Below are 19,169 nucleotides of genomic sequence, written 5' to 3'. Positions count from 1 at the left end.
TGTTCAGCCTCAGGACTGATGACACAGGAGGATTTTTCCCCGCATCTTTGCAAATACTTGTTATCTCTTGTCTTTTTGATAACAGCCATTCTAACATGAAGTGATAGGTTTGATTTGCATTTCCCTGATGATTAGTGATGTTGAGCATCTTTTCATGTACCTGTTGGTCATTTATATGACTTCTTTAGAAAAATGTCCATTCAGATCCTCTGCCCATTTTTTGATTGGATTTTTTTTTGCTATTGAGTTTTATGAGTTCCTTATATATTTTGGATATTAACTCCTTAACAGATATATGGTTTGCAGATATTTTCTCTCATTCTATAGGTTGCCTTTTCATTTCACTGACTGTTTCTTTCATTGTGCAGAAACTTTCTAGTCTGATGTCCCACTTATTTTTGCCTTTATTGCTTTTGCTTTTGGTGTCATATCCAAAAACATTGTTGCCAAGACCGATGTCAGGGAATTTTTCCCTGTGTTTTCTTTTAGGAGTTTTATGGTTTCAGGTGTTACATTTAAGTCTTTAATCCATTTTGAATTAATTTCTGTGAGTGGTGAAAATAGGGTCCAATTTCCTTCTTTTATGTGTGAATATTCCACCACCATTTATTGAGGAGATAATCCTTTCCCCACTGGCTTCTTTGTCAAATATTAGTTGACCATATATGTGTGGGTTTATTTCTGGGCTCTTGATTCTGTTCCATTGGTCAATGTGTCTATTTTTATGCCAGTACTATATTGCTTTGATTACTGTAGCCTTTGTAGTATAGTTTGAATTCAGGAATTGTGAAGTCTCCAGCTTTATTCTTCTTTCTCAGAATTGCATTAGTAGTTCAGGGTCTCTTGTGGTTCCATAAGAATTTTAGGATTGTTTTTTCTATTTCTGTGAAAAATGCCATTGGAATTTCGATAGGGATCATATTGAATCTATAGATGGTTTGGGTAGTATGGACATTTAACAATATGAATTCTTGGGACTTCCCTGGTGACACAGTGGTTAATAATCCACCTGCCAATGCATGGGACATGGGTTCAAGCCCTGGTCTGGAAAGATCCCACATGCCACAGAGCAACTAAGCCCGTGTGCCACAACTACTGAGCCTGCGCTCTAGAGCCCGTGCTCCGCAACAAGAGAAGCCACCGCAATGAGAAGCCCTCGCACCACAATGAAGAGTAGCTCCCGCTCACTGCAACTAGAGAAAGCCCACGTGCAGCAGTGAAGATCCAACACAGCCATAAATAAATAAATAAATAAATAAAATTAAAAAACCCCAAAAATAATATGAATTGTTCTGATTTATGAATATGGGATATCTTTCCATTTGTTTGTGTCTTCTACAGTTTCTTTAGTCAAGTCTTGTAGTTTTCAGTGTATAGTTCTTTCACCTCCTTGGTTAAATTATTCCTAAGTATTTTATTGTTTTTGATACTATGGTAAATAGAATTTTTCTTTTTCAGATAGTTCATTGTTAGTGTACAGAAATGCAACTGATTTTTTCTGTGTTTCTTTTTTTAAAACTTGAAACTTTACTGAATTATTTCATTAGTTCTAACAGATTTTTGTGGAGTGTTTAGCATTTTCTATGTACAAGACCACAGTATCTGCAAATGGAGACAATTTTACTTCTTCCTTTCTGATTTGGATGCTTTTATTCTTTCTCATTCCTGATTGCTCTAGCTAGGGCTTCTAGTACTACACTGAATAGGAATGGTGAGAGTGGGCACCTTGTCTTTCTTGTTCTTGATCTTAGAGGAAAAAGCCTTCAGTCTTTAACCATTGAGTATGATGTTAGCTGTGGGCTTGTCATATATGGCCTTTATTATGTTGAAGCATGTTCCTTCTATACCCAATTTGTTGAGAGTTTTCATCCTGAAAGGATGTTGAATTTTGTCAAATGCTTTTTCTGCATCTATTGAGATGATCATATGATTTTAATCTTTCATTCTGTTAATGTGCTATATCACATTTATTGATACATTCTTGTGTATATTCAACCATCCTTGCATCTCAGGGATTTTAAACTGGGAATTTTCCTAGGACTATCCCATCTAATTACTAGGTCCTAGGACATCTGCCTCTTGCGTATTTCAAATTCTTCCCTTCCTGCTCATACCTGTTTCATGTTCAACTCTTCTGCCTCCTGTCTTTGCTCAGATGTTGCTTTCTCAGTGAGGCCTACTCTGATCACCATATTTAATGCTGCAAACTGCCCCCCCTCAGCCCTCTTGATCCCCCTTACTCTGCTATTTTTCTTTTTTTTTTGGTTGTGAGGTGTGGCATGTGGGATCTTAGTTCCCCGACCTGGGATCGAACCCATGCCCCCTGAAGTGGAAACGTGGAGTCTTAACCACTGGACCGCCAGGGAAGTCCCTGCTTTTCTTCTTTTTTCCAAAGTGCATACCGTCTTTTTTTTTTTGCGGTACACGGGCCTCTCACTGTTTTGGCCTCTCCCGTTGTGGAGCACAGGCTCCGGACGCGCAGGCTCAGTGGCCATGGCTCACAGGTCCAGCCGCTCCGCGGCATGTGGGATCTTCCTGGACCAGGGCACGAACCTGTGTTCCCTGCATCAGCAGGCAGACTCTCAACCACTGCGCCACCAGGGAAGCCCTGCATACCCTCTTATAACATATTTATTATGTCTATTTTATTTATTTAAAAACTTTATTGAGGTATAATTCACACATACAATTCACCCATTTAAAGTATACAATTCATTAGCTCTTAGTATATTCACAGAGTTGTGTGACCATCACTACAATCAATTTTAGAACATTTTCATTACTCCCAAAAGAATTCCCTTACACTTTAGCAGTCACCCTCCCTATTTTCCCCCAACTCCCCCAATCCAGTCCTAGGCAACCACTCACCTACTTTCTGTTTCTATAGGTTTGCCTATGCTGGAAATTTCATATAAATTGAATCATACAATATGTGATCTTTTTCAACTAAGCATAATGTTTTCAAGGTTCCAGTGCAGCTATACCATTTTATGTTGCCATCAGCAGTATATGAGTGGTCAGCACCTAACAGTGCCTGGCACATAGTGGGTGCTCAAAAAATGTTGATTGAATGCATAAATGACAAAATTGAGAACACAATCTACATTTTTTATTTTTGTCTGCGTTGGGTCTTCGTTGCTGCACGCAGGCTTTCTCTGGTTGTGGCGAGCAGGGGCTACTTTTTGTTACAGTGCATGGGCTTCTCATTGCGGTGGCTTCTCTTGTTGCAGAGCACGGGCTCTAGGCACGTGAGCTTCACTAGTTGTGGCACATGGGCTCAGTAGTTGCGGCTCGTGGGCTCTAGAGCGCAGACTCAGTAGTTGTGGCACACGGGCTTAGTTGCTCCGTGGCATGTGGGATCTTCCCGGACCAGGGATGGAACCCGTGTCCCCTGCATTGGCAGGCGGGCTCTCAACCACTGTGCCACCAGGGAAGTCCTACATTCTTTGGTATGCCAACCAAGGGCTTTCATGATCAGGCCCCTACCTGTCTTTCCAGCATCACCTTTTGCTACTCCATGGCATATAGCCTTATAAACCTCTGTGCCGTCTCCCATCCTGTTCCTGCTGCCTGAGGTATGCTTCTCTTCATTCTGCTTAGTGCGCTGAGCTTCTGTTCACCTCTAATGCTACCTCTTCCGTGACACCTTAGGCAAAAATAAGCACTTTCTCTTGTTGTCCTTTCCACATTTTCTTAATAATTTATTTCTGTTTTTATATCCCCTACTAGTTCTGTGAGCTCCTTAAGGGTAGGCACTAGGTTACGCTCATCTCTGTATTCTCAGCACTTACCCAGAACTTGGTGCAGATTTGATGTTTAATAACTGCTTGTTTCAGTGAACGAGCAGAGGAAATAGCAAAAGCAAAGCCCTAGAGGTCAAAATACACTGGCAGGTTTGAGAAACAGTGAGTTTCCTAACTAGACTGCAAGCTGACATTTGTGAGATGGACTATAGTGGAGGGCCTAGAATCATCTGGTGAGGAGTTTATCCTGTATTTGGTGGACCACTGGGGACTGCTGAAAGGGAATGGCATGACAGGGCTTGAGAAAAATTCATCCAGCAGTGGTGTGTAGAATGAACTGGAAATGGGGAGATAATTTAGGAGGCTTTAGGCCAGGTAAGAAGAGTGAAGGTAAAAACCAAGATAGAATGTAAGGAAGGGCAGAGATGTAAGAGATAATATTAAAGAATCTCTAGGGTTTGGAATGTGACTGAATATGATGAGTGAGGATGTACCAGGTTCCAGGCAGAATGGTCAGGGTGAGGGAGCACAGTCTTGCGTTACTCTTGCTTCTCTGTGTCTTCATGAAGTTAGACACTTTCTAAATATCTATAGAGAAGGAAAAAATGTGTAGAAACACTTACTATGTATTATATTATAGTTGCTACTTTCAAGAAAAAGAAAAATAATGCAGCAAATAAAATGGTGATGTACAACCATAGTTGATCAATTGGGTACAGTGGCACCGTTTTCTGAATATATATTAAAAACAAACAGGCTCTTCCAGAAGTGGTAACTGTTTATTCAGTTCAACTATATACTGGACCAAAGCCCTGAAGTAGGTCCTGTGTATAAAGATGAACCGGTCACAGAACTACCCCAGGAGTACCAGTCCAGTTGGAGAGATGAGCTACACAGGAGAGGTATGAATAGATTGTTATGGGAGAGCAGACCTGCTGTTGATAATTCAGAGATGGCTTTATATGGAGGAAGTGTGATTTGCTGAGTCTTGCAGGACAGGTAGTCTACTGACATGCACAGATAAGCAAGAAGGGCATTTCAGGCAAAGGGAATGGTGAGACCACAGATCTGGAGCGTGGAAAGAGCAGGGCATGAATAAATGGAGAGCAGCAGGCTGTTTGGTTTGGATGGAACATAGGCCATGTGAGTGGGAGGAGGGGGAGATAAGGTTGAGGCCCAATCGTGGATTAAGATGATTTAGATTTTATTTGGTAGGTTGGATGCTTTTCAGGTAGTCACATCACCAGAGCTGTGCTTTAGGAAAATTAACCAGACAGCACCATGTGGAGGAGAGGGGAAGGGACTGACGCTGTGGGGATGGTGAGAAGGCTTCTATGATAGGCCAAGCAAGAGGTACTGAACGTTGAAGGCTTGAACAATGGATGTGGCCATAGGAATGAAGGGGAGGGGACAGGTGCTCCAGATACTAGAGAGCTAGACTCTACAGCCTCGTCTCCCGAGGGAATGCATGGGGCAATGAAGAGGAAGTGTCAGAGCCTTAAGACTAAAAAGTAATACAAATAGAAATTGGGAATACTGGAGGAGAAACAGTTTTAGGAGAAAATATGATGTGTTCTATCTCGGATATATTGAGTTTCTTGCTACACAGCTGGCTGGAGAGTACTTAAGGAAATTAGAAATACAGGACAGAACCTCAGAAAATGGTCAGGTCAAGGGATATAGATATTTGAAATAGTCAAGGCATCTGCAGGTATTTGATTAATGTTCACTTTTGGCTCACGTTTTGGGATTCTGCCTGGCCTGGCATATTTCTTCTGCAGGTTTAGTCTTCTTGCTCTGTGGTGGTTGAATAGTAGTAATACCCAGAGAGGCTGTGGGTTCCAAGCTTCTTCCTAATGGGGGAAATGGATTTTCATCTTTGACTGGCATCAGGAAATTACCCTTTTAGTCAGTAAACAAGCAGGATGAAGCTCTGTTACTACAGTGCACCAGAGAATGACAGTTGGGCAGAACAGAGGCAGCTGGCTAGAGAACACAGAGCTCTCAGATTGGAGAGAGCAGAAAGCTTGGGGGAGGGGAGAGAATAGGGAGGTGGGGGGAGGGGGAAAAGGAGAGAAAGAGAAGAGGAGGGAGGGAGTATTAAATGTCTCTATCCACTGTTTTCTCCCCTTCACTGCCTCTATAATTTTATTCCCCTATACCCTTAACAGTTCTGGACCCAATTACAACAAGCAATTCTCTGTAACACCAGCTAGATGTCCCACAATTCAACTCAGTTCTGACACTAACTACCAGGAGACAGCATCAGATTCCACAGGTCAAGGGTTCAGTCCTACAAGACTACCCTCTTCACCCCTCACTTCAGACACCAGTTGCAAGCCCAGATTATCATCTGTGCTTCTGACGGACTGGCTATAGATTGGAGGATCCAACAACCCCATCCTTGGGTTCGATTCATTTGCTAGAGTGGCTAACAGAACTCAGAGAAACATTTTACTTATCTGATTACTAGTTTATTAAAAAAGCATACAACTCAGGAGCAGCCAGATGGAAGAGATGCTTAGGGCAAGTTATGGGGAAAGGGTGCAGAGCTTCCATGCCCTCTCCAAGTGCACCACTTTCCCTGAATCTCCATACGTTCATCTGGAAGCTCTCTGAACCCTGTTCTTCTTGGTTTTGATGAGGCTTCATTACTTAGGCATAATTGATTTAAATCATTAGCCATTAGTGATTGAACTCAATCTCCAGCCCCTCTCCTCTCCCTGGAGGTGGGACTGAAAGTTCTAACCAGTTCGGCCCAATGTGGGACTCTACTGGCAGTCTTTGCTCCAGGACCCTCATCAGCCTAGCTGAGACTTTCTCAGGGCTGAACTGTAGTTAAAGTTTCTTCCTTTTAATTCCTTCTTTCTTCTCTCTCTTCTTTCAGAGGTGTCAGACATGTATTGGCACCTATTCCTACACTTTCCTCCTTTATTCTCTATAAGTTGTTTCCTTCAGTGAGTCCCTTGCCTGTCTAGTTCTGTCTTGGCATCTGAACCGACACACAGGGATATTGACAGGACCTGCCTTATGGGGCTGTTGTGAGAATTCAATAAGTTAATATATGTGAAATGCTTAGAACAGGGCCTGATACACAGCAAGTGCTATGCAAGCATTAGCTGCTTTTGTTTTTAGTTTATTATGCTTTAGATCTCAAGTTATATTTTACTCTCACTAGGAAACTTCTCAGATCTCCCTGGACTGGCTTGGAAGCCTCTCCTGTATGCTCCAACAGCATCCTGCCCTTACTTCTATTGTGGTTGGCTCTCTATATCTACGAGTTTTGCACCTGCAGATTCAACCATCCACAGATCAAAAATATTAGAAAAAAAAATTCCAGAAAGTTCCAAAAGGCAAAACTTGAATTTGCTGCATGCCAGCAACTATTTACATAGCATTTACATTGTTTTTATAACTAATTATCGATACATAGCATTTACATTGTGTTTACAACTATTCCATAGCACTTAGATTGAATTAAGTATTATAAGTAATCTAGAGATGATTTAAAGTGTACGGTTAAAACACCATTGTAAAGCAATTATACCCCAATAAAGATGTTAAAAAGAAAAAAAGTGTACGGGAGGATGTTCATAGGTTATATGCAAATACTATGCCATTTTACATAAGGGATGTAAACATGTTCAGATTCTGGTATCTGTGAAGGGTCCTGTAACCAGTCCTCTGTGGCTACCAAGGGACGACTGTATATTGCATTGTTTTCTTGTCAGTCTTTACACTTAGACTGTGAATTCAATGAATAATGGAACCTTGTTTTGTTCACTTGTGTGTATCAGTGCCTAACATCATGTCTGACTCATAGTAGATGTTGAATTGATGTTTGTTGAATGAAAATGATGGTTCAGTGGAGGCTTAACAGATGAGTATTATTTGTCAAGTGGATGAGAGCTGGGAAAGAAGGAATTGTAGAGAGAGTTGTATGCTGAGGCATGAAAAGCCTGTACTGTGTGGAGTACTGCAGGGTGCTTGTTATGCAAAAGAGGTGTGGTAAAAGAGAAAGCTAAGAAGGAAATCAAGGGCCAGAGCACGGGAGGACCTTAAAGCCAAGCTAAGGTAGGCATTGTGTAGGCCTTATGATGTCCTAGTGGGCCCACACCCGTCTTTGACCTCTGCCTATGACTTTATGAGTCATATGTTAGTTCAGCCAACAACTATAGATTGCCCCAAATGGTGGATGTTTCTCTAGAACTACGTATAGAAAGGTAGGCATCTCTGAACACTCATTTCAATAGTGCATCTGATTGGTCTATATTTACAAACTGCTTTGGCTGCAATGTCTCACCCAAACTGCTGGGTCTCTTAACTAATCTCTTTGCCTTCATCACACCCCTTCCTGTTTAATCCATCCTCCACTCCCACTGTGAGACAGATCTTGCTAAAGCTAACTCTGGACATTAGTCTTCAGTTTAATACCTTCTAATGGCACACCCTTGTTGCCTATAAGATAACCTCCAGATTTCTTAGTGTGACCCACAGGACCCTTCCTAGTCTGGCCCTTCACTACCTCATCTTCCATTTCTTCCTCCATGTGCTCTCTGCATCATCTGAACTTCTCACAGGTATCAGGAAGTTTTATGCTGCTCACCACTCCATTCATGTACACACTATTGCTGCCTGGAATGTCCTTTTATCCTTGTCCACTTTTTTTTTTTTTAGAATTTTATTTATTTTTTTATACAGCAGGTTCTTATTAGTTATCCATTTCATACATATTAGTGTATATATGTCAGTCCCAATCCCCCAATTCATCACACACACCCCCATCCCCGCCACCCGCCTTGTCCACTTTTTGAACTCTTAACTATTTTGTTGGAAGTAGTTCCAAAATCACTGCCCCTGTGAATCCGTTTCTAACTTCGCAGGCAGTGGGTCACCCTCCTTTATAGTCTCATTAGACTGTATATACTTCTGTTTGGCACCTACCACATTGCAGTGCATTTGTTTGGTTACTTCCCTGACTCCCCCCTCTAGACTGTGGCTAGAGGGTAGGACCAAGTATTAGTTAATACAGAGTCCCAGCACTTAGTGCAATGCCTGGCACATAGTCAATACTCAGTAAATACTAGTGAAAGAAAAAAGGAAGGAATAAAATGAAAGCTCTTTTTCTTTTCTTTTTTTAAAAAATTATTTATTTTTGGCTGCGTTGGGTCTTCGTTTCTGCGCGCGGGCTTTCTCTAGTTGCGGCAAGAGAGGGCTACTCTTGATTGCAGTGCGCAGGCTTCTCATTGCAGCGGCTTCTCTTGTTGCGGAGTACGGGCTCTAGGCGCTCGGGCTTCAGTAGTTGTGGCACGCAGCCTCAGTAGTTGTGGCGCACGGGCTTAGTTGCTCTGCAGCATGTGGGATCTTCCTGGACCAGGGCTTGAACCCGTGTCCCTGCATTGGCAGGCGGATTCTTAGCCACTGCGCCACCAGGGAAGTCCCCCTTCTTTTTCTTTCGAAGGAGGTCCCCTCACCATGTGGCTGTACCTGGCGGTCCTTGTGGGCCTGTACTACCTCCTGCGCTGGTACCGGGAGAGGCAGGTGGTGAGCCACCTCCAGGACAAGTTCGTCTTCATCACGGGCTGTGACTCGGGCTTCGGGAACCTGCTGGCCAGGCAGCTGCACCTGCGAGGCTTGAGGGTTCTGGCTGCGTGTCTGACGGAGCAGGGGGCCGAGCAGCTGAGGAACCAGACATCAGACAGGTTGGAGACGGTGATCCTGGACGTCACCAAGACTGAGAGCATCGCTGCGGCCACTGAGTGGGTGAAGGAGCGTGTGGGGAACAGAGGTATGGAGAAGTATTTTTTCTTTCATTTACTTAGGAATGAAGATGTTAAAGTTTTATGTGTATATATATATATATATTATATATATATAATCTCAAAAGCAGGGCTTGAAAAGCTGGCTTTGTCATTTGAAGGACAGTTGTGATCTTCTGCAGTGTTTCATTTCCTTAACAAGGTAACATTGAAAAATGAACCCAGTAGATTTGAGGCTGTTATCTCACCTTGCAAGTGGAGTATTTACAACCGCAATTCTTTATGTCTGAAGAATTTTCAAGGTGTTCTTAAGAATCTGATTCTTCTACTATCTAAAATATAGACATCTGATTCTTCTACTATCTAAAATATAGACATCCCTGGAAGTCGGCCTTTGGTCTTTTATTTTATTTTATTTTATTTTTTGCGGTACGCGGGCCTCTCACTGCTGTGGCCTCTCCCGTTGCGGAGCACAGGCTCCGGACGCGCAGGCTCAGCGGCCAGGGCTCACGGGCCCAGCCGCTCCGCGGCACGTGGGATCCTCCCGGACCGGGGCACGAACCCACGTCCCCTGCATCGGCAGGCGGATCCTCAACCACTCCGCCACCAGGGAAGCCCTATTTTACTTTTTGTAATTAATAGACTGTATCTCTTAGAGCAGTTATAGGTTTATAGAAAAGTTGAAAAGTACAGAGTTCCCATATACAACCCCCCTCTTACAGTTTCTCCTGTTATTAATATCTTGCATTGGTGTAGTACATTTATTACATTGATAAACCAATATTGATACATTATCATTAACTAAAGTCCATAGTTTACATTAGGATCCACTTTGTGTTGTACGGTTCTATGGGTTTTGCCAAGTGTAAACTATCCTGTATCTACCGTTATAGTACAATAATGTAGAATAATTTCAGTGCCCTAAAAATCCTCTGTGCTCCACCAATTCATCTCCTCTGCTCTCCCCACCTCCCCCCAAACCTTGGCAAGTACACAGCTTTTTACTGTTTCCATAGTTTTGCCTTTTCCCCAATGTCATGTAGTTGGAATCATATTGTATGAAGTCTTTTAGACTGACTTCTTCCATTTAACAATATGCATTTAATGTCCCTCCATGTTTTTCTGTGGCTTGATACCTCATTTCATTTTATCACTGAATAATATTCCATTGTAGGTACCACAGTTTGCTTATCCATTCACTTACTGAAGGACGTCTTGGTTGGTTTTAATTTTTGGCAATTATGGATAAATTCTCTTTTCTAAGTTTCATTTTCTCTGGATATTATCCAAATCCTCTTTGATCCCCTTCTTTTTCCTCCACTTGTTTTATGATTCAATAGCTCCTGATAATTGGACCCCCTAAATATATATTCATCCTAGGAGTTGCAAACTAGTAATAAAATTGTTTTGTTTGGATTGAGGAATTTTTTTTTTTAATTTACTTTAAATTAGAAAGTTGACTTTAAAATGTTACTCCTACCTGAGGATGTTCTTGACTCTAGAGTCAGGTGTTATGGGTAATTATAGCCTCTGTGCTGCGCACAGTGGTTTATTTCTACTGTATTGTTATTATTATTTTTATTGTTTTCCCATCTGTTAGAGAGTGTGCTCCTTGAGGACATGGACCTCTCTTACCCATTATTGTATTTCCAGTTTCCGACATATTGTCTGGTACATGTTAAGGGCTCAACAATTGTTGAATGGACCCTAGTTACCCATAGTTTAACCTATTACCTTTTTGTCCTTGATTTCTAAATTATTTCTTCCCTGAATTCCCAACTACTTGCTGGCTTTCTCATCTGGAAATTCTGCTGGAACCTCAAACTCACCAAATCTAAAGGAGGAAGGACTCTTATTATCTCATCTCCACCAAATCTTCTTTTCTTTTGGTCCTTGGGGCCGATTCTTCCCTCCTCCCCCCAACACCAGAGCTCAAGATAGGCAGTTTTACTTTCAGTCCTTTGAAAGTCCTTTCTATCTCTATCACTAAAGAGATAGTGTAGCCATTTAGGATTCCAGTTTAATGCAGAAAGTGTCTTTTATTAGACTCCCTACCTTAGGTGGGCCCTGGACTTCGTGTCTTCTTATTGTATATGTTTTTTGATGCTATAAATACTAAAGTTCAAAGTCACACTGGTTGGCAAACTCCCTCGAATCAAAAGCTAGCGTCAGGGCTCTGTTTATCCTCTCTGGATTTGTGCCTTCTCTTAGTTTTTGGCCTGAACTTCCTTTACCTTCTTAGTGATAGATGTGTTTAAGAAGATTGAAAAAATATGTTTTGTCTAGCATTTTTAGTTGTCTTCAGCAGGAAGATCGATCAAGGTAGAAGTCTGTCGTTTTTGTGTGAAACTGAACTCCTGCTTTGATTTTTATTGTTTCAGGGCTCTGGGGTCTGGTCAACAACGCAGGCGTTTTTCACCCGCATGGCTACACTGAGTGGCTGAAGATTGAGGCCTGTATGGATACCCTCAAAGTGAACCTCATTGGTTTGATAGAGGTGACCTTGAGCATGCTTCCCTTGGTAAGGAGAGCACAGGGGAGGATTGTCAATGTCTCCAGCATTCTGGGAAGAATTGCTTTCTTTGGAGGAGTCTACTCTTGCACCAAGTATGGAGTGCAAGCCTTTTCAGATATTCTGAGGTAACTCTCAAGTTAAAACAAAAGCAACTACTGAGCACTTAAATATGTCTTAGACACCATGCTAGTCACTTTCACCTACATTATCTTTTTTCTTAATTTTTAAAATTAAAAACAATTTTATTTTTGGCTGCGTTGGGTCTTCGTTGCTGCGCGCAGGCTTTCTCTAGTTGCGGCGAGTGGGGGCTACTCTTCGTTGCGGTGTGCGGGCTTCTCATTGCTAGGGCTTCTCTTGCTGCGGAGCACAGGCTCTAGGCACGCAGGCCTCAGTAGTTGTGGCACGTGGGCTCAGTAGTTGTGGCTTGCAGGCTCTAGAGCGCAGGCTCAATAGTTGTTGCGCACGGGCTTAGTTGCTCTGTGGCATGTGGTATTTTCCCGGACCAGGGCTCGAACCCGTGTCCCCTGCATTGGCAGGCAGATTCTTAACCACTGCGCCACCAGGGAAGCCCTCATCTGCATTATCTTATTTCATCACTTCCAAAATCTGATGTGTAGGTATTATCACTAGTCTGTTTTATACAGGAAACTGAGGCTCAGATTTTGGTATCTTTCTCAAAGTTCAGCTGCAACGACCATGATTTGGCAGACCTGTGTTTTGACCCCAAGTCTCTGTCTACTGTCACCACATCACATTTTAACTCTCAAGGTTTATCCTTAAGAAAATTTCATTTCTGGAGAGAGGATGACTGTCTTCTTTCCTCCTTAAAGTAAACCTATCCTCGTTTCTTCACAGTGACTCTTTCTGGTGCTCATCTGCTTCTAACTAACTTTTTCCATCCCTTTACTCTGTATATCTTTTCTTTATCTAATAGCTTCTTTTCTTTCTTATAGCTTCAGTTTGCCACAATCCCTAATTGCCCTGCCTCTACCTCCTGGTTTTTTAAAATACATCATTTCAACTTCATGTCCCTCTATCAGCTGCTCCTTCTTATTATAGTCCCCCTTATATTTTAATTTCTGAGACAGAGATTCCTACTGGCTGAGTTCATTTTTTGTGTGCCGGGTGACACCGCATCATGTGATATTTTTTGCACTTATTATGTGTCAGGCACTGTTGTGAGTACTTTCCATCTAATAAATCATTTAATTTTCATGGCAACCCAATGAGAAAGGAATTATTTTATCTTTATTGTGTTGACTATATCTAGGGAAACTGAGGCACAGAGGTTCAGTAATTCGCCAAGGCCATATAGGTAATAACAGGCAGAGTCACTGTCTAGCCCTGAGAGGGGCTCCCCTCCCATCAAGTACCATTCCTGGTCCAGTCAGCTACAGACATGAGGGTGCAGTCACATGGTACAAAATAGTGCTGCACAGACTCTCCCTTAGCAGGGGCTGACTCTAGGGCAGTTTCACTTGGAAATGAGCTATAAATATTATAGGCACCATGTATTAGCTTCCTATGGCTGCTGTAATAAATTACCACAAGTAATTTATGGTATATGGTGTCCTACAACAACACACATTTATTCCCTCAGAGTTCTGGAGTCTAGAAGTCTGAAATCAGTATCACTGGGCTAAAATCAGTTGTTGACAGGGCCACGTTCCTTCCGGAGGCTCTAGGAGAGAATTCATTACTTGCCTCTTCCAGCTTCTGGTGGCTGCCAGCATTCCTTGGCTTGTGGCCACATCACTCCAATCTCTGCTTTCATGATCATGCTGCCTTCTCTTCCTCTGTTGGTCTTCAAATCTACCTCTGCCTCTTTTATAAGGATAGTTGTGATTGCATTTAGGATGCACCCAGATAATCTGGCACAGTTTTCCTATCTCAAGATCCTTAACACAATCAAACTTGCAAAATCTTTGCCACATAAGGTAATATTTACAGGTTCCGGGGATTAGGACCTGGTATCTTTGGGGGCCATTATTTAGCCTATCACATGCCATGACTGGTATATATCTAATACATTGTGCATATATTATCTGCTCAGGAAGGGAATAGGGAAATAACTGTGGACACTACATGAGTTGTTACTATGTGGCAGGCACCTTGTCTGGCTTTCTGCCTACCCAACATCCTGTCTATTTCCACAGGGCTGCTGCCTTCTGATTTACTACCACTCATGACTCTTGGACTCCTTGACTCATTCCCAGACCAAGAACAAAGATATGCCCTTCCAACCTTTAAATCACTAATTCCTTTAGAAAATTCCAGTTTGCCTTAATTGTGCTAAGGATTAAACAGGAAAAGGAAGTTTTGTCCCACATTTGAACTGGAGTTTTAGAGGGGCTGGAGATGTTGTGGCGTGTTGGGAATCTGTGAGAAAGCTGCAAGGGGAGGTGCAATGTAGAGGGCTGAAGCACCCCTGGCTTGCGTAGCCCCTCCTTCTTCCCCAGCACGCACAGGCACCTGGAGAATCATTTTCTGAAGCTCTGACTTGGAAAGTTTTAGGTTTGGGTTTGATAAGGGAGGCTTTTCCTTTAGAGCAGTGGTTCTTAACTTTTAGCATGCCTCAGAGCCACCTGAAGGGCTTGTTCAAACAGATTATTGGTTCTCACCCCCAGAGTTTCTGACTGTAAGTTTGGACTGGGGCTCAGTAATCTGCATTTCCAACCAGCTCCCAGATGCTGATGCTGTTGATCTGGGGTCTACACTTTGAGAACCACTCATGGCTTCAGAGACTCATGATGCTTTACGTTTTACATTCTGATGGACCATGGTTCCAAACATTTCTCCTTGACATCAGCTTGGGCTTCATCTTCTCGAACGAGGCTGCTTGAACCTCTAGATCAGGGAGCACCCCTCATCACTGTCCCCGGAGTACTGAGAGAATACCTCTCACATGGTGCGCCATGTCATCTTACTTTACTTGGTGAAGGCAGCACTTAGCACAGTGCCTGGCACATACACAGCTCCTGATAAGTATTTTTGGAACTGTTTTTTGAACTAACCCGAATATTCTGGAATGACCAATGGCCTGTTATTTTAATGCCCACATCATATTCCACTAATGGTCTCTTGCTGTCTTTGAACACACTGTAATTTTGCACAGCCCCCTGCGCTCTGTGTGCAGTTTCTGCTGCCTGGTATTCCATTCCACCTCTTTCCTCACTGGGAAATTTCCTCTTTATCCTTCGAAGCTCAACTGAAACATTTTCTCCTCAATGAAGCCTTCTCTGACTCCCTCAGAAAATCTATATCCTCCTCTCTACTTATGTAGCCCCTTGAATACCTCTCCTTTAAATTCTTTTGAATTGTATTGCAATTATTTGCTTACTTGTCAGACTCACCCACTGTGAGCTTTTTGGGGTGGTGAACAGAGTCTTAATTTACTGAGGTTGTGCATGTAAAACACTTAGCACAGTAGATTCCATGAAAATGCTAATTTTCTTTATTATTCTTTGTAGTTTTCATATTTCCAGTGTATAGCACGTGGTAGAAACTTAATGACTCTGTTAAATGAGTGGGTGTGGGATTGAATGGTTATGGTGGTTTGTATAATCATGTCCCAATTGTTGCATCTAGGGATGTTTAAAATTTTATTTTTTTCCTTTCCATTTCTTTATTCTTTAAAATATTCAGTAAAGGTGTTTTTATAACTATTTTTTGTTTTGTTTTGTTTTTTCCCTGAGAACGTTGAAATTGTGGTATCTTTCAATCAGAGGAGTTAACTTGAGGATTTCTTTTTCCTAGGCGTGAGCTTCAACATTTTGGGGTGAAAATCAGCATAATTGAACCCGGCTACTTCAGAACAGGAATGTCAGATTTGCAGAAGTCCTCAGAGGCAGCGAAACAAGTCTGGAAAGAAGTCCCTGTGCATATTAAGGAGTCCTATGGACAGAAGTTTTTTGATACCTGTGAGCTTTTCTTTTGACGGTATAATGGATAACCTTGCATGAGAAGGACAAAGAGGGTTGGTGGAGAATGATTGGTAGATCTTCTGAGAAAAAAGCTCCTTAAACAAAGCCTTCCCAGGACAAGAGGGGTTCAGGAAGGTCCCAGTGCCTTCATGGTTGGCTTGGTGATGGCTGTTGTGGCTGAGGAAGAGGCCATATAGGCAGCCTAGGGCCAGGGCCTGCCCTGCCTTGTCACCTGTGAGCCTGGCCACCTGCGCACCAGGGAGGTATTACATGGTTAGAGGCATGGAGCCTCTGGGTCTTGGGAGGGGGTGCCCTCCACAGTTTGTCAGGACTGGTGTGGGGGCCTGCTTCACTAAAGTTCAGCCTTGAATATTATCTACCCTTTGGGTAACAGCCTAGCCACAAACTCCACGTTTTATTGTGAGGGGAGGGAGGGTATATATAGGTGGGGAGAGGTAAGTGAGTTAGGACCGGATTTGCAGGGCCCTATTGGCCATTCGCAGAGGCTAGACCTCATGTGCAGGCCCTGGGAGCCTGGCAGGAGTGAGATGGTTTAATTTCGTGTAAGAATGCCATTCTGATGATTTGGAGGAGGAGGCAGTTTTGGGGGAACAGGGAAGGCAGTCCTCTAAGTAGAATTAAGTCATGCACACTGTGTGGGTCTGCACCTTCCTGGGGGGAAGGGATGCTTTTTCTTCACACAGAGAAGTCAGCAGCTTGCCAAGGGCAAAGGGAGCAGCTCTCTTTTCCCTTTCACAAAAAGGCCCTGTGGTGGGTAGCAGTAGTCCTGTGCCTGGCTTTGGGTGATATTGCGGTACAGAGAAAAGAAGGGGGATGTGCAGACAGAAGAGTCCCGACCTACAACCCTGTCTTCTAGGTGCATCAGGCGTAAGAGGGTCACCATCAACAAAGGGGAGAGAAATTGGAACAAGGAAAAGCTAGCTGACAGCGAACTTCCTCAGCCTCTCAGAACTCAAGCTAGAGAACTACAGTTCCTAACATGTCAGGGGCACAGCCATTGTTCTAAGCTCTTCTCCACCTAAAGTTTTAAACTATTAGGGAATTCGTTTCCCCTTGCGAGTACATGTAGTTTGGCAATAGAAATCAAAGGAAAATAGAATTTACTAAGAAGTGACAATATGTAAAAGGAGAGATATATGTATTTCATGATTTAAGAAGTTGAAATTTTTCATATACTTGTCCATGGATCAGAATAATCTAGATCAGTGCTGTCCAACAGATATATGAGAGCCACATATGTAATCTTAAATTTTCTAGTAGCTACTTTCTAAAAAAGGAAAAGAAACAGGTTAAATAAATTTTAATAATACATTTTATTTAAGACTGATATATCCAAAATACTATCATTTCAACATTTATTATCAATATAAAAGCTATTAATAAGATATTTTATATTCTTTTTCCTATTAGTCTTTGAAAATTGGTGTGTATTTTACACTTATAACACATCTCAACTTGCATGCTAAATTTTCCTAGGAGGTACTTCTTCTGTATTTGGATTAATACAATTTATGGTTACCAGCAGCATTATTCATAAGAGCCCCAGAGTGGAAACAGTTCAGATGTCCATCGACTGTTGAATGGGTAAACAAAATGTGGTATAGCCCTACAATGGAATATTACTTGGCAATCAAAAGAAATGAAGTACTGATCCATGCTATGACAGGATGAACCTTGAGAACATTTTGCCCCTGAGAGAAGCCAGTCACAAAAGACCACAATGTATGATTCTATTTACATGAAGTGTCCAGAAAAGGCAAGCCATAGAGACAGAAAGTAGATTGGTTGTTGCCTAGGGCTGGGTGGGTTGGCAGGAAATGCGAGTGATTGCTAATGGGTATGGGGTTTCTTTTTGGGATGATGAAAATGTCCTAAACTTAGATTGTGGTGATGGTTGCACAACTCTGGATATACTAAAAGTCATTGATTTGTATACTTTAAATGGATGGTTTTTATGAATGTGAATTATCTCAATAAAGATGTTAAAAATTTTCCAGTTGAAAAAGTAGATTCACATACCTATATTGTTCCAAACATACTTAAAAGTTTTCCAATAACAGAATTGAGTTTTAAAATTAAAATCAATTAAATTAAAAAATTCAGTTTTCAGGGAATTCCCTGGCAGTCCAGTGGTTAGGACTTGGCGCTTTCACTGCTGGGGCCCGGCTTCAGTCGCTGGTCGAAGAACTAAGATACCGCAAGCTGTGCTGCGCAGCAACACCTCCCACCCCCCCAAAATTCAGTTTTCAGTCATGCTAGCTGTATTTTAAGTGCTCATTAGCTGCATGTGGCTAGTGGCTGTTATATTGCGAAGCACAGGTCTGATTGGCCTAATCCCTGTGGCAATTAAATGTAATTAGACTTCTGTGACTGCATGCAACAGGATCTTAAAAATATAAGCAATAAGATTGCTGACCACCATTTTTCTTTTTGTATACAGATCACGATCTCCTGAAACAAGGGATGTTGAGTTGTAGCACAAACCTGAACCTGGTTACTGACTGTATGGAACATGCCCTGACATCTGTTCATCCCCGCACTCGATACTCAGCTGGCTGGGATGCTAAATTTTTCTTCATCCCTCTATCTTATTTACCTACATCACTGGCAGACTACATATTGACTAGATCTTGGCCCAAACCAGCCCAGGCAGTCTAAAGAAAACGGGTTGGTGGCTCTTGAAATGAAGAAGACAAAAATCTGAAATTGATTGTTAGTGTCCCAATAATCTTTATGTGTCATCTATACTTTTTGTAACAATAAACTTTCTTGCCTAAACTCATTTATCTGGCACCATCAGAGAACCAATAGGTTTTTATTCCAGATATCCAAAGCTTACACCTTTAGGTGATAAATCTTTACCATTTTAACCATCTTTTGATGATAGTATTTCCAAAATGCATCAATCTTCCTTGCCCTATTAAACAGAGTAGACCAGAAACAATTTAGCTTGTTTTGATGTTATTTTTTAATGTAAATGAATAGCTGTTCTGTGCTGTGCTAAACTATTGCTCAAGGACTATTGAGAAATGTGGATCTGTTCATCCTTAACTTGAAATGGGTCTATACTTTGGTACTTCTAGTAAATGTTTAATTTTGTTTTCTCCTCCCTATTTGCCAGCTGTTTTGGGATATATTTCTTCCTTATTTAAAAAGAAATGATTTTTATTTTTATTTATTTATTTTTTTTGCGGTACGCGGGCCTCTC

The 19,169-nt window shown here is 42.0% G+C and overlaps 1 protein-coding gene across 4 annotated transcripts in view; it reads left to right on the top strand.

Moving 5' to 3' along the window:
• Positions 1 to 18,755, top strand: part of LOC307194579 (17-beta-hydroxysteroid dehydrogenase type 6) — a 32,490-nt gene extending 13,735 nt beyond the window's left edge. For 3 of the 4 annotated variants that reach the window (XM_079937747.1, XM_079937748.1, XM_079937749.1), the window contains exons 2-5: positions 9,205 to 9,531; positions 11,884 to 12,142; positions 15,774 to 15,937; positions 18,402 to 18,755. In XM_079937747.1, coding sequence (XP_079793873.1) covers positions 9,219 to 9,531; positions 11,884 to 12,142; positions 15,774 to 15,937; positions 18,402 to 18,619 — 954 coding nt within the window. In that variant the 5' untranslated portion in view covers positions 9,205 to 9,218 and the 3' untranslated portion in view covers positions 18,620 to 18,755. The remainder of the gene's footprint in view (positions 1 to 9,204; positions 9,532 to 11,883; positions 12,143 to 15,773; positions 15,938 to 18,401) is intronic. The other variant, XM_079937750.1, reaches the window with a different exon arrangement.
• Positions 18,756 to 19,169: the final 414 nt, after the last annotated feature.

The sequence above is a fragment of the Stenella coeruleoalba genome, assembly GCF_951394435.1.
Source record: "Stenella coeruleoalba genome assembly, chromosome: 11".
Taxonomy (NCBI): Eukaryota; Metazoa; Chordata; class Mammalia; order Artiodactyla; family Delphinidae; genus Stenella; species Stenella coeruleoalba.
Note: the sequence above shows the minus strand (reverse complement) of the source record. Positions and strands in the feature narration are given on the sequence as shown.